The following is a 16,098-nucleotide window of genomic DNA, read 5'->3' as shown; positions in this document are numbered from 1 at the left end:
TTAAGAAAACAATGACCCAAGTGGCTTTCTATAAATAGGCTGTTTATAATTAACTCACTTAAAATCACATGATAAAGTATGGGAAAAGATGGATTTAAATGAAATAAAAGCAGGAGTAGCTATATCATAAATATTAGATAAACTTTTTTTAAAAATTTGTAATACTTATTTATATTTTTGAAAGACAGCATGAGGCAGGGATGGGCAGAGAGAGAGAGAGAGAGACAGAGACAGAGACAGAGACAGACAGAAAGAGACAGAGAAAGAGAGGGGGAAATACAGAATCTGAAGCAGGCTCCAGGCTCTGAGCTGTCAGCATAGCCCAACAAGAGTCTCAAACCCACCAACCATGAGATCAGGACCTGGGCTGAAGTCAGAGGGACTCAACCAACTGAGCCACTCAGGCACCACTCAGTATTAGATAAACTTTAAACCAAAAGCAATTGCTAAGAACAAAAGAACATGTTATAATGATAAAGGATGGATCCATCAGGAATACATAACAATTCTAAATGATACACACAAAACACAATACATGAAGAACTGACAGAGCTGAAAAGAGAAATAGACTAATTACAGTTGGAAACTTCAAGATTCCCCTCTCAGAGACCCACAGAAATCCCAAAGAGAAAATCAGCGAAGCTTTAAAAGTTCTAAAGAACACAATCAGGGGGCGCCTGGGTGGCTCAGTCAGTTAAGCCTCCAACTTCATCTCAGGTCATGATCTCACGTTCATGGGTTTGAGCCCTGCATCGGGCTCTGTGCTGACAGCCAGGAGCCTGCTTCCGATTCTGTCTCCCTCTCTTTCTGCCCCTGCCCACTCATGCTCTCTCTCTGTCTCAAAAATAAATAAAACATTAAAAAAAATAATAGAGGATCAGCTACTATAAAAAAATAAATAAAAATAAAGAACACAATCAACCAAAAGGACCTGACATACATAGAAGACTTCATCAAATAACAGCCAAATATGCTTTTAGTTGTCTTTTTTTTTTTTTTCAAACATCCACAGTACACTTACAAAAACAGACCATATCCTGGTCCATGAAACAAGCTTCAACAAATTTAAAGTATTGAAATTGTACAAAAATGTTCTCTGACCATAATGGACTCTAACTAGAAATCAATAACAAAAAGACAGCGACTAAATCTCAAAATACTTGGAAATTAAACTAACATACTTCTAAACAACGTATGGATCAAAGAATTAAGTTGCTAAGTAAATTAAAGAAACAGAGAATTGAATAAAAAATGAAAAAAACAACACAGAAGACACATCAAAAGATGTGTGCTACAACTAAAGCAGTGCCAAGAGGGAAAGGTAGAGCATTATTACATGAGCTTATTATATGAGCAAAAAAAAAAAAAAAAAAGATGTCTCAAATCAATAATATTAAATCCCTACCCTAAAATCCCTTAAAAAAGTGTTGAATACCTCATGTAATTTTTGAATACTATACTGAAAGTGAAAAACAGAATGGTTTTAAGGGTGCAGAATTTTTTTAAGTGTATCAGTTGTGGTTGTTTACCCTTATGACTGCATGGCTCACTGGGAGCTATGACTCACTGCTGCTGCCCAGCATCAGAAGAAAGAATCCTACCATGTATGGCCACGCCGAGGAAATGATAAAAATTCCAAGTATGGTTTCTACCAAATGTGTATCATTTTCACACCATCATAAATCAGTAAATCTTAAGTCAGGGGCCATTTGTATTATCAGATTTAAACCAAAATAAATATTATGTATACTCCTCTAATCATTAAAGAACAAAATCATAATTTTAAATTTCAAAAAAAAATCCCAAGCTGTGATGTTTTCACTAGAAAATAGTACCAGATATTTCAAGACCAAAACTTCGCAAATTCTTCTAAAGATCAGAAGAGGAAGCAAAGTGTCCTAGCTCATTCAGTGATGTCAGAATTACCCATATACTGAAACAAGACAAAGCTATCACAAGCTGCAAAACAGTATCTCTCATGTCTTAGACACAAAAATTCTCAAATCAACAACTACATTCAGCAATATTTAAAAACATCACACATCATAACTACATGCAATTTATTCCAGGTATACAAGACTGGTTCATCATTAAAAGAAAAAAATTAGTGTAATCTCCAATAGCAACGAAGAAAAACAATCCTATCATATAAACTGACTCAGAAAAAATATCTGACAAAATCCAGCATTCATTTATAATAAAAACTCTCAGTAAACTAGGCAGACAGGTGACCTATCTTGACTTGATAGAATACCCAACTACCTCCCCACAAAATCTATACTTAACATCCTATTTGGGGTTCCTGGGTGGCTGAGTCAGTCAAATGTCAGGTCACGATCTCATGGTTCATGAGTCCCAGCCCATCATAAGGCTCTGTGCTGACAGCTCAGAGCCTGGAGCCTGCTTCGGATTCTATGTCTCCCTCTCTCTCTCTCTCTCTCTCTCTGCCCCTCCCCAATTTGTGTGCACGCTTGCTCTCTCTCGCTCACTTGCTCGCTCTCTCTCAAAAGTAAACATTTAAAAAAAAAAGCATACTTAGGGGTGCCTGGGTGGCTCAGTTGGTTGAGTGTCCAACTTCGGCTCAGGTCATGCTCTCACAGTTTGTGGGTTTGAGCCCCGTGTTGGGCTCTAACTGACAGGTAGCTCAGAGCCTGGAGCCTGCTTCGGATTCTGTGTCTCCCTCTCTCTCTCTGTCCCTCCCCTGTTCGCGCTCTGTCTCTGTCTCTCAAACATAAGTAAATGTAAAAAAAAAAAAAAAAAATTTTTTTACACATACTTAATGGTGAAATACTAAGGGTTTTTCACCTGAGACAAGGAACAAAGTAAGGATGTCTGCTCTTACCACTCCTAGTCAATAGAGAACTGTAAGTTTTATCCGCTACAATAAGACAAGAAATAAAAGGCATATGGCTGAGAAAGAAAGCTGTCCCTATTTGCAGCTGACATGTCTATGTAGAAAATTCCAAGGAATCTGTTAAAGAGCCTCTAAAAGCTAAAAAGGTAATTTTAGCAGGGTCAAAGAATGCAGGACCAATGCAAAAATCAATCCTATTTCTATGTATTAATAATACATGTGGAAACTAAAATAAAAAACATAACAATATTCACAAAATTGCTCCAGAGAAAACAAAATATTTATACTTAAGTATAAATTTAACAATAAGTATACAATAGGATCTGCTATACCAAAAATTACAAAACACTGATTAAAGAAATCAAAGAAGACCTAAAAAAATGAAGGCATGTCAATATAGCAAAGAGGTCGATTCTCCCCAAACTGATCTATAGGTTTAATACAATTCCTTTGAAAACCTCAAGCAAAGTTTTGGCAAACCTCAAAGCAAAGTGTGGATAAGTGTTGGTCCAAATATGGACAAGCCTATTCTAAAAATTTTATGTAAAGACACAAGTCTTAGAAGAACTAAACTACACTGAAAGGAAAAGGAATCACTCTACCTGGTATTAAGGTTTACTACACGGCCATAGTAATCAAGAATGTGATATTAGCAGATAGAGACATGTATATGAACAGACCTCAACAAAAAACCCAGCAGTAAAGCCATACATATATGTCCAATTGTTTTTTTGACAAAAGTGCAAAAGCAATTCAATAAAGGAAGGATATTTACCTTTTCAACAAATAGTGCTGGAGCAACTGGATATCCACAGGCAAAATAGGAACCCCAATTTAAACATCTTATCTTTTATAAAAATGAAATCAAAATAGATCATGGACTTAACATTAAATCATTAAAAACTTTTATAAAACTATCACAGTAGAAAATCTTTGAGACCTAGCTAGGTGAAGAGTTCTTACTTAGACTTGCCTCCAAAAGCACAACCTATAAAAGGAAATACTAATAAATTAAGCCTTCTCAAAATTAAAAATTTCTGGAGCACCTGGGTGGCTCAATCGGTTAAGCATCTGACTCTTGATTTTGGCGGAGGTCATGATCTCATGGTTTGGGAGTTCAAGCTTGACCACAGCCTGTTTGTAATTCTCTCTCTTCCTCCCTTGGTCCTTCACCTGCTTGTGCTCTCTCAAAATAAGTAAACTTTTTAAAAAATTAAAAGCTTTTGCTCATAGAAAGATCTTGTTAAGGGGCACCTGGGTGGCTCAGTCAGTTAAGCTTCCAACTTAGGCTCAGGTCATGATCTCACAGTTCATGGGTTAGAGCTCCGTGTTGGGCTCTGGCTGACAGGTAGCTCAGAGCCTGGAGTCTATCTCCGATTCTGTATTTCCCTCTCTCTCTGATCCTCCCCTGCTCATGCTGTCTCTCTCTCTCTCCCCGTCTCAAAAATAAATAAAACATTAAAAAATTTTTTTAAAAAAGACCTTGTTGAAAGGAAAAAGAAAAGCCACAGAATGGAAGAAAGTATCTGCACAAAGCAGACAAATGACTAATATTTAGAATTCTCAAAACCCAATAAAACAATCCTATTGGAAAATGGGCAAAAGTCATGAACAAACATTTCACATAACAGGACAACAGATAGCAAATTAGCATATGAAAAGATTTTCAACATCCTCTGCCATTAGAAAATATACAATTTACAACCACTGCACCCAGGTGGTTCAGTGGGTTAAGCATCAGACTTTGACTCAGGTCATGATCTCATGGCTCCTGAGTTCAAGCCCCACATCAGGCTCTCTGCTGTCAGCAGGGAGCCCTCCCCTACCACCTCCACTTCAGATCCTCTATCCACACACTCTCAAAAATAAACAAACAATCAAAAACACAATAAGATCACTAAACACCAATGAGAATAGCTAAAATAAAAAATTATGACCATATAAAATCCTGGTAAGGATACAGAGAATCTGGATCATTCATACATTGCTGGTGAGAATGTAAACGGATACAGCCACTCTAGAAAACAGACTGGCAGTTTCTAATAAAACTAAACATGCAATTAGCACACAATCTAGCCAATTGCACTCTTGGGCATCTATCTGACAAAAATGAAAACTGCTGCTCACATGACAACATAAACACAAATGTTCATAGCAGCTCTTTTTTCCTAATAATCAAAACTGGAAATAATCCAAACGTTCTCCAATGGGTTAATTGCTAAACTGTCCTACATCCATACCATGCAATACTCCTCAGCAAATAAAAAGTAACAAAGTACTGACACATGCAACAACTTGAATGAATCTTGAGGGAATTATGTTAAACAAATGCTAATCCTAAAAGGTGGCATACTATAGGATTCCATCTGTACAGCATGGTTTTTTGTGTGTTTTGTTTGTTTTACAACATTTTTTGAAATGACAAAATGAAAAACAGGAGTTAGAGATGAGGAAGAGGAGGAAGGAGGTCAGTATGGTTATAAAAAGGCAGCACAAAAATCCTGGTGGTGATGACACTGATCTTTCTATTTACTGTGGTGATAGTTACACAAATCTATGTATGGGATAAAACTGCATAGAAGTAAATGCACACTAAACATGTAAGACACACATGACTGTAGGCAGAAGCAATGAAATCTGAAGTAATTAAATCAATGTCACTTTCCTAGTCGCCATACCAGATGTTGCCACTAAGGAAAAATGGGTGAAGAACACATACTTCATATCATTTCTTAAATCTAAATGTATATCTATACAATTACCTCAAAATTAAAACATTAACTTTACAATCTCAGAGAGAAATCAACAGGTATGTAGACAGACATGGATAGAGAAGACAGATGGTCTATCATAGAAGTGTCCTAGCTGTGAACGCAGTCTAGTAGGTTGAACCTACAAAGAGACCTAAGAGAGTTGAGAGAGATCACTAGGTCTTTCCCTTAAGCTTCAGACAGATTTGTAGGAGAAAGGGAATTTCAAAATAATATTGAGAGAGCTTCCAGTTGGTGAACACATGGAAGTGAGGAGTGGCGCACCCCCTGAGGGCACAGAAGCTCTGTACCCTTTTTGACAGACCTTGCCCCATGCTTCTCTTCATTTGGCTGTTCCTGAGTTATATCTTTTGTAATAAACTGAAATCTAGCTTTTGATAAATGTTGATGAGGTATTTATCTTAGTGACATCCAGACAAAATAATAATAAAAAAGATAATGCATGTGTACATACATGAAGAAAACCAGTGAATAATACAACAATGAACAGAGTGAATACAGAAATTATGTTGGAGTAATGTCTTCCCCCAAGATTTTCCAAGGCTACCACCCACTGTCATATGTAGGATCTTTTCAGACTATAATAATCAGACATGCATTTAAATAATTTTGCCATCTTTCAACACAGGTTAGACAAAAATGGAGATAAAAATCACTAACACATAAGAAAGAAGGTAAAGTATAGAGAGAGTGTTTCTTTCCTATAGTGAAAGATAGAAATAAAAAAATGAAGCGTTACCTAGTTTACCATATCAGTCAGCTTGTGCTGTCATAACAAAATACCACAGACTGAATTACTTAAATAACAAAAATTTATTTTTCACAGTTCTGGAGGCTGAGTCCAAGATTAAAGTGAAAGCAGAGGTGCTTTCTAATGAGGCCACTCTCCCTGGCTTCAGTTGGCCACCTTCTCACTGTGAACTCACGCGTCCTTTTCTCTGTGTATTTGCACTCCTGGTGTCTCTTCTTCTTACAAAGTCCAAGAAGATTATGGACCGACCATTATAACCTCATTTAATCTTAATTATCTCTTTAAGGAGCTACTCATAAACCGCTACTTTGGGAGTTAGGTCTTCAACCCTATGAGTTTAAAGGGGACAGAATGCAGCCCATAATACCCAGTGACCAGCCAGCCCTGAAGTAGATGTTTTATATAAGTGTGCATATATATGTGTATATTATACTTAATGGAAGGAGGCAAGGCAAAGGAAGAAGTATAGTATTTGCATTAGAATTCCATTACTCAGTTTTGTGAACACTAAAAATGAGGGAATATCTATTCTCACTGTATAGCTGCGAGGATTAAACAAAATAATGTTTGTAAAGTGCCTAGATAATGGTAACAGACTAGTCAATCCTGGGCTTCTGCCTCCCTCCTCCCCCCTCCCACACACAGTCATTGTAAATATTACTCAAATCTAAACATATTTGAAAAATTAGGAGAACTGGATTCTGTCCCAGTTCTGCTACTACCTATGTGACCTTAACCAAACCATTCTGTTTCTGCAGCTCAGCAAATGAGAATTTCATCTACCAATAAAATACTATGCATCTATGAATACCACTTGTATGATTATAATATCAAATAACAATACTACAAAAACTAATCCAACTTGCTGTAAAACTCCAGTTAGATGATTACAGTATGAAATCTCAACTTATTCTTTCAGTAACTTTCATTCTTTAAACTCTTCCACAATTATCCCCTAATTCAAAAACTGTATCTGTACAACATATCTGTAAGATTAACTTTTTTAATGTTTTTTATTATTTATTTTTGAGAGAGAGAGAGACAGCGTGAGCAGGGGAGGGTCACAGAGAGAGGCAGACACAGAATCTGAAGCAGCCAGGCTCTTAGCAAGCATTCAGCACAGAGCCTGATGCAGGGCTTGAACCCATGAATGGTGAGATCATGACCTGAGCCAAAGTCGGACACTCAACCGACAGAGCCACTCAGGCGCCCATTAGATTAATTTTATCATCTTATGTCTCTGTCACTAATGCCTCATCTTTCAAATAGATTGTATGTATATTCTTTTATATTTTTGCCCCCTAAAATGTTCAGTAACTGAAATGCCTAAAACCGTACCCCAAATCCTGTTTATATGATTAGAAACAGGGGGAAGTTACCAGTAAGTAGTGTCTGATAACTATTTCTAACTTAGCCCACAAGTGAAATGTATTGCAGGTAATTTCAAGATGACACACCTACCATATATACACTGCACATTCAACAATGAGCCAGAACCAGCATCCATACTCCATAACCTGGTTTAAAATTAAGATAACGCTGGTCAGAAGCAAATTCTACTGTGAGGATATCTGATCGTTTACTGAAAGACAATTTACCACGTCAAGCCTAAGGGAAGAAATTCTAATACTCGCCCTTTCTCCCACTTCATCCTCAGCACTACTATCCTAGTATTATCTGGGAATACATGTAAACGAATAACTCATGAGGCAAGCAGTTACTCTGGTGCCCTCAACAAATCTCACTGTGGTGCTAATGCAGTCCCACCCATACAAAATCTGAAAGGGGTCACGCTTATTAAAACTGGCCATTGGAACATCAGCACACACTGGTAAGTGCACAGTGAGGCTTGTCCTATTGAAATGCTCCTTCACAAAGCCCTGCTGCCATGCTGGGGAGAAGCCCAAGCTAATTAAGGGGAAAGGCTGCATGAAGGGGATACAAGAGGAAGGGCTGTTATAGTCCCAGCTCTCCATCAGCTGTTCCAGCCATCCCAGCTGAGGCATCATTAAGAAGCCTCCATGGATATTATTGCCAACAAATGACACATGCAGCAGTCCCCATCAAGCCTTGACCAACTTCAGAATCAAGAACAAATAAACCTTTAGTTTTGGAGTAAAGCAATATATAACTAAACTAACACATGTAGGCCAATTAGAACAGTTCTTGTTAGGTACTAATAACCAAGAAATGTCAGCAGTAATAACAGTTATTGTTAATAACTATTTTAAGTCCCCCTCAGCACTATCAAGGTACTGTTTTGGATATTAGAGTTGCTCTTAAAGGCATTCTCTCATCTCCCTAAAGGCCAGTAAAGAGACAAGAGTAAAGCAACCAGAAAGGCCTACATTTGCTTTCCCTTCCTTCTTCCTAATTTACAGCTGTCCTTTTTCTTTTTATCTCTTTCAATAATGTTTGCCTGGTTTCCCCCAAGCGCCTAATCAATGATCCAAACCAATCCTAGCTGTGGGCTGTTCTCTGTATTCTCAGTAACTATAGACACCTTCTTCAATCTCCTTCCAGACCGCAGATAAGTAATTAAGAGTTCAGTAGAAAGACTCTTCACTCAGGGTCAGAAGACTATACTCATTTCACCTCTAAGTCTTTTTTTACCTGATATAACCATTAAGCCAAGAGCGTGGGGACCAAAAAGGTCTTGTTTAGAAAATAAATTAAGTCGCCGGGATACCATCCTTGCTACTTTTCCTCAAAGACTTACTGACCCTAATTACGTAAATTTCTTATCCTTTTAAAGCCCATGACCGTTTGCTAATACTTCACTCATGATATTTATCTTAATCTAGCCTGAATCATAATAGTTGGTTTACTTCCTACAAGAGCTGTAACTGCCCGAGAAGAGAGACTTGAGAAAAAGACATCTAACCCTTTTTTTTAATTCCTTAAATTACGCACCTACTACACTTCTCTACTATTCATACAAATATTGTAAAAAATATCTGGGTCCTCGGCAGCAACCACTCTCTACATAACTAATCTTTGCAATTCTCACCCCTATGTTTATTAAGAAATAATGAATCACCCATGGTTATAATGCACTTAGTGACAAACTTAATAAACGCTACATGTCCTAACATTAACCTCTAATAATTATCTGGCTTAATTATGATTTTATTTTTGTAGAACAGTAAAATTTTTTTTAAAGAAAAGAAAGGTATGACTTACCTTCCTTATTTCCTTTTCCTTCAAGCTTCAGCTTGGGAAGCCAGCATATTAGGTCCAGGGTAAGAGCTACACCACGTGCCAGGCAAATAAACCCAAAGGCAAAGCAAGCCTGGTAGAGACTACAGCAAACTAGAGCGCGGAACTCACCCAAGAGGGGTAACCATTACTCAGCTCTAGCAATCTGCTCTCAAACAGGAACAGCAAGCAGGTAGACCCAAATCCTGTGATTTTGCAAGTGTGCTAGAAACTAAGACTTCTTAAATGTGACGTCTTCCTATTTTTAAATGGTAGCAACTAATTACCAAATGTTCGAAATACACCACGAGCAAGCAATATAGACGCACGGACTGAATTCATTCCTAGGGCATCCAGCTACTGCAGGTGACGGTTTAAAATCTCTACATGTAGGGGCACTGGTGGTCCACTCAGTTAAACATTCAACTCTTGATTTCAGTTCAGGTCACACTTGAGTCATTAGATAAGAGTCCTGCTTCGGGGCACGAAGCCTGCTTAAGATTCTCTCTGGGGCGCCTGGGTGGCTCAGTGAGTTGAGGGTCTGACTTCAGCTCAGGTCATGATCTCCCATTTCATGAATTCAAGCCCCGCGTCAGAGCCTGGAGCCAGATTCTCACTCTGTGTCCCCCTGGCTTTCTGCCCATCCCCCCACTCTCTCTCTCCTGCGTGCGCTCTCTCTTTCAAAAATAAATATTTTAAAAAATTAAAAGAAAAAAAGATTCTCTCTCTCTCCCTCTCCTTCTGTCCCTTCCCTGCTGGCGTGTACACATGCTATCTCTCAAATATAAAATAAACAAAATTTAAAAAGTCTCTACATATAATTGAAGGTGGACTAAGGGAACAGTGCTGCTTTACTATACCCCTCACCTCTAGAGAAGAGACAAAAAAATAACCAAGGCCACTAACAACAGGTCGATAAAATCAGAAGGCCTACAGGGACAAACTCCTTTAACTTTTCTCTATCTTGAAAAAGAAATCTGTTAGTTTTAGATACAGAGCCTTCTAGGGCATAGAAATACACATGGAAAATTTCTTTCCTTTTTAATTTTTTTCCTCAAAATTTGTGAAAAAGAAAATATTCAAATAAGTGTAATAGTTAAAATTATACAAACTTCTCCAACCTTAACCCAACTCCTGTAAATGCTCAGTAATAAACATGAGACAATGATTCACCATGCACACAGAAAAACAAGGTACAAAATTCTAATGGCATTAATAAATTTGTACTTGTCTATCTATATATTGTCATTTGACTCTCGTGACCAACAGCACCAAACTAGTTGGATACACAGTTGAATTCTGTGACCAGGGAACCCAAGTCTAACAAACTACTATGGACTGAAACCTACAACCCGAACCTCCTTAATATCATGCTATCCAATAACTAAGGTGCTAGTCACCAGTAAACAAGTATTAATTTAGTCCAAGAACATTTCTTCAATACCTTTACAGAAGATTTGACATTATTTAACCAAATCATTAAAACTTTTGGTTTCCATTTAAAAACAGAAGTTTATAGAAAAGACCTGAACTTAATCTCCAAACCTATTTAACCCATTAGAAACCTTAAAGAGTCATAATTTTTAAGGCCTCCTGGACAGCTCATCCAACTTCAGCTCAGGTCATGAACCCGCAGTTTATGAGTTGGAGCCCTGCATCGGGCTGTCCGCTTTCAGCACAGAGCCTACTTTGGATCCTCTGTCCCCTTCTCTCTCTGCCCCTCTCTCAAAAATAGACAAACATTAAAAAAAAGTCATAATTTTTAATATAATTAATTATGGTAGAAAGGCCTTTATGATTAGTGAGGGAGTCCCTGTACCAAAAGAATTAGTAGGTAATTTAATGACAATAAAATTATATTACTGTTATTTAGGGATACTGCTTGTTGAACATTTACTATGTGCCAGGCACTATACTGAATACTTTCATGTTCTCATTAAACCTTAAAAACGACCATATGAGAAAGATACCATTATTTTCCCCATTTTACAGATGGGGAAACTGACCTTTCCAAGATCACATGACTAAAGTTGCAGAGTCAAGATTCCAACCCAAATCTTGCCTAACTTCAGAGTCTGCACGTTTAACCACTACACTGTACTGCCTCCAGTGACTCTGAGTTGATATCTAAGATAAAGAAAAGAGGAAAATTTGTACTTCTCAGTGACAAATTTGAAAAACATGCCAGAAATGGAGGATACCTTTTAGAACATGAACACTTTTCATAGTCATATGAACATGGGAACACTGTATTTTCTGCCCAATTTTGCTGTGAAACTAAAACAGTTCTACAAAATTTTTTAAAAAAAATTTAGAAAACACTAAGTATGCCTAATGCAATTTAGTTACGAATACGGACATAAGACTATGTTCTTTCAATATGAAAAGCTGCCCTTTCTTATAACTACAGTACTGAGCAATGTAGTGTGCAGTAAAATATTTGATTCTTTCAAAAAGGCTTGAAGGTGTGTATCGAGTTCTGTAAAATGCAAATTTCTCACACTTCCAGCACACCTTCAGAAGTCTATAAAACAAAGACATAATGTGGTAAGCTGGAATAAAACCAAAGTTAGTCTTACTGAACAATATAGAAATACAATACTGCTATATCATGGATGACATAAGGCTAATTTTACTTTTCCACCTTAAGTATTGAAAGGTGTAGCCTGAAGTCAAAAATGGATTATTACAGAATCTTTTTCTAATTCATGTTTAAGTCCCTTCTAAATCCTCCAAAGCTTATTCAAAACAAACAAACCTTTCAATTGTCCATAGTGAATGTCAACGTATGAACCAAATCTTTCTCTGATACACCAAGGTTGTCAAAATTCTAAAAGGTCAATTAATGCTTACGTGAGGGATCTATAAAAACAGTTTTGCCACTTTAAACTTTTTATTTACTACCATTAACATTTTCCTCCCATCAAGGTCCACCTTTATAAATACCTACCTGTGTTCCTTTATGAAGGGAACAAAAAAGGGAAGGTACCCACTATATGAAAAAGCTATTTGCCCTACGTATTCCGCAATATACTGTCAAAACTAATTGTCAGATAGAACACTGTACTGGCCACCAACAAAGTGTTGAAAGGACTCACACTCTTAATTTTATCTTACTTGAAAGTTGTACTTACCAAGTCTCAACTATATAAGATTACACTAATAATAAATGGGAGTTTTCTGGCATAAGTTACAGATACTGTTGAGGACAGGCCCTTAAACACACCTGTAATTCACAGAACCCCTTTCCTTTCTGGCTGACCCACATCTTCAGAAGCGATCTGAAGACTTTTCTGCATTGTTATGCTTTCCATTGGCATAAATAGGGATTTGCAGTGCCACAGAAACAAAGCATTCTGACCAATGGATGTTTCGAATGGTATCAGCACAATACTCATTCAAATACTCGTATATTCAAAGCTTCTGACGAATAATCTAGCTTCAACAGGGAATACACATACAGGTTAATACAAACTAAGACTGCCTTGGCAGCTGCAAGCTCAGCTGAATCCCAGGACGCCAACTCGATTTGGAAGGGGCAGAACTATATCCGGTTCTCAATGGATACACATTTTTCCCATGCTTCTCATCTTAAAACTTTACATCTTCCCAGTGTAACAATAAATATACAAAGACGCCAGGGAGTATGCCCCTAGGGACGATGAGTTATCAAATTAAATTCCTAGGCGCGGAACCTGAAACTACACAACTTTTCAGAACAAATCACAGCTGAAAGAACGAGGTAGGTGTTCCCACCTTTTCCACGAGCCAGCTGCCCCAGCCCCTGAACAGCAGCTGTCTTGACTTACTGGTTAGTTGGCGGAGCAGTCAACGGGATGGCGACCTCTTCTTCCTCGTATTCTGGTCCATCCAACGAGTCACCTTCGTCCACCGTTCCCAGGCCGGCGCCCAAAGGGGGTAGCTGAGGAGGCGGCGGCAGCGGGGGGAAACCGCCGCCTGCTCCGAAGGTCTCAGCAGGCAACGACGTGGTCCCCTTGGCGAGACCCATCTCTCCTCCAGGTCCGGCGGCGGCACCAGCCACGCCAGCAGCAGCACCTCCCCCTGACAGTCCGGCTCCCCCCAGTGCCCCCGCCACAGACCCAGCTCCCAGGAACCCTGACGCCAAGGCGGCTCCGCCAGCCACGGTCCCGGCCACTCCGGCCTCCGCCAGCCCAGGATAGGGCACGGCAGACACAGGCAGCGCCGCGGGTATCTTCACCCTACATACTGCCGGATAGGCACTCGAGCCCGCGGCTGCGCCGCCTCCTGCTGCCCCGGCGGTCACCGGGCCGCCCTCCTCACTGCCGGCCTCGGCCGCCATCATGTTGAAGCCCGCTCTACTCTGCCCTACCCAGCTCGCCCGGGAGCCCCGGGGGCCACCAGGCCCGGGCTCCGAGCCGCCCCACCCAGGCGCGTCCCCCTTTCAGCTCCCCAGGCGGAGGAAACAACAACAAAAGAAGAGAGCCCGCCGCCGCGCCCCCTCCTCGGGCCACAGCCCAGGCTCCGGAGCTGCCCGGGTTACGGGAAGCGAAGTGGGCAAAAAACTCAACGCCTGCACAAACGCCGCCCCAACCTTCACCTTACACACCCACACTCACGCACACACACATGCACAGAACTGAAAAACTTCCTGGCTGCACTAAAGAGGAAGGGAAGCACAGAGGAAGCGGCTGGGGCGGCTGCCGCTCCTTCAGCCGCCGCCGCCGCCGCCACCGCCACCGCTTCTTCACCACCCTAGTTCCGGCCACCCCCACCGCAGCCACCGCCGGTGCCGCTGCTGGGGCTGGGGCCACTGCAGCCGCTTCATCCTCCACCGGCCAGGAGATGGGAGGGGTGGGGAGAAAAGAGGAAGAGGGGCGGGGTAGTGGGGAAATCGACTGAACAGCTCCCAACCTGGAGCACTCAGTGAAACCGACTAGAGAGAAAGGAAGGCGGGGCACCAGTGCAGGAGCCGAGGGAAGGAAGGGCGGGGGAGGAGGGCGAGCGCAACTTCTGCGCAGGCGCGTTCCCGGAGTGGGGGTGAGTGCGCTGAGACTGGAGGGAGGAAAAGGAAGCGTCGGGAGGGAAGGAAGCGGCGGGGACGCGCGGTGCGCGGCCGCGCTCACTCTTTGGCTGTGGTTGGAGTGTGTGGTGGCGTGGCCGTTTCTCTCGTGGGTGTAGCCGGCGGCAAGGCGCGCCTGTCTTTCAGGGTTTTGTTTGATGGGCGGAGGGTGCGGAGAGGAGGAGTGGGTACCAAGCATGCGGCCGTGCGACACCGCGCAAGCGGCAGAGGCTGGAAGGACCTGGAGGGGAGGGGAGGAAGGAACCGAGGAAAAGGGAAAGGAAGATGCTGCGAAGCCAGGTCTCTGCTTCCTGACTGGTTAAAAAAAAAAAAAAATACACCTTTAGCCAGCGGTGCAGAAGCCGGACGCGAAGCCCGGGGATGAAGGATTGCTTCGAAGTTCAAGGCAGTACTACTGTTTTATCTGTTTTCGTTGCGTTCCGTACTAAAAAATAAAATGAAATTTGAAACTACGTTCTGACACTCAAAGGAAATAGGGAAGTAAATAGGGTGAGCTAAAAATTTTGGTGGAAATAATAGTTGTAAAGTGGGATTTCTGAGACCATACATTTTGTTTTCTTTCTCACAATCACCATCTCTCCTGTCATACCTCTCAATCTCTATTCCCCCGCCCAACACACACACCAGTACCATCACAGGTATGTTGGGTACTAATGAGGTGAGGAGAGGAAGGGGTGACACTCATTTGCATGCAGAACACGGTGGGGCATGCTCCACAATGCACATGTGAAGCATAGAGAACCTTGAACAAGGAAAATGTCAAGGTTCCAAAGTGCCAGATGCAATTATGCATAGCTTCAACAATTATCAATAAACTTATATCTCACACTAAATATAGCCAGACAGATGAGGTTTGTTTTGTCTTTTATGCTGGAATTTATATAAACTATCGCATGCATGCATATAGATGGAGGAATCATTTCCATTGTTTGAAATTACAGTATGTGCAATGTGCCCTTTGGAGTCTTAGATATATATATATATACACACACACACATATATATGTATATATATGTATATATATGTATGTATTTTTTAATTCTCTTAGGAGGAATCTCACATGAAATACCTTTAAATATTGGTCTTTCAGTTGGATGTTTTCTCCGCTAAGGACGATCAAACCAAGAGAGGAGCACATAGGGAATGGGCTGTAACAGAGGCTCAGGAAAAAAGGAAAAGATCACTAAAAGAGGTGGCGAGGTGCACACGACATTTTCCTTTACTTTAGAAGTTTGCATAAGCACTATTTGCCAAGTCAGTGACCAACTTGATTAAAAAGTAATCCCGAGGACTTCTTCATTGTGCTTACCTCTTATACAGTGTACCACTTGAGAGAGCGAAGATGGATTAGTCACAAAAGTGGTCTTAGACCAGCATTATCCTAGGAACTTGTTAGAACTACAAATTCTTGGCTCCATCCCAGACCCTCTGATTCAGAAATCACAGGAATCTTAACTAGGCC

General features: G+C 40.5%; 1 protein-coding gene across 1 annotated transcript in view; it reads right to left on the bottom strand.

Annotated features, from left to right (window-relative positions):
• RASA1 (RAS p21 protein activator 1) overlaps positions 1 to 14,475 on the bottom strand; it is a 108,965-nt gene extending 94,490 nt beyond the window's left edge. The window contains exon 1 of the mRNA XM_029942561.1: positions 13,384 to 14,475. Coding sequence (XP_029798421.1) covers positions 13,384 to 13,898 — 515 coding nt within the window. The 5' untranslated portion in view covers positions 13,899 to 14,475. The remainder of the gene's footprint in view (positions 1 to 13,383) is intronic.
• Positions 14,476 to 16,098: the final 1,623 nt, after the last annotated feature.

The sequence above is a fragment of the Suricata suricatta genome, chromosome 6 (assembly GCF_006229205.1).
Source record: "Suricata suricatta isolate VVHF042 chromosome 6, meerkat_22Aug2017_6uvM2_HiC, whole genome shotgun sequence".
In the NCBI taxonomy this organism is placed as follows: domain Eukaryota; kingdom Metazoa; phylum Chordata; class Mammalia; order Carnivora; family Herpestidae; genus Suricata; species Suricata suricatta.
This window is presented reverse-complemented; position numbering and strand designations above follow the sequence as displayed.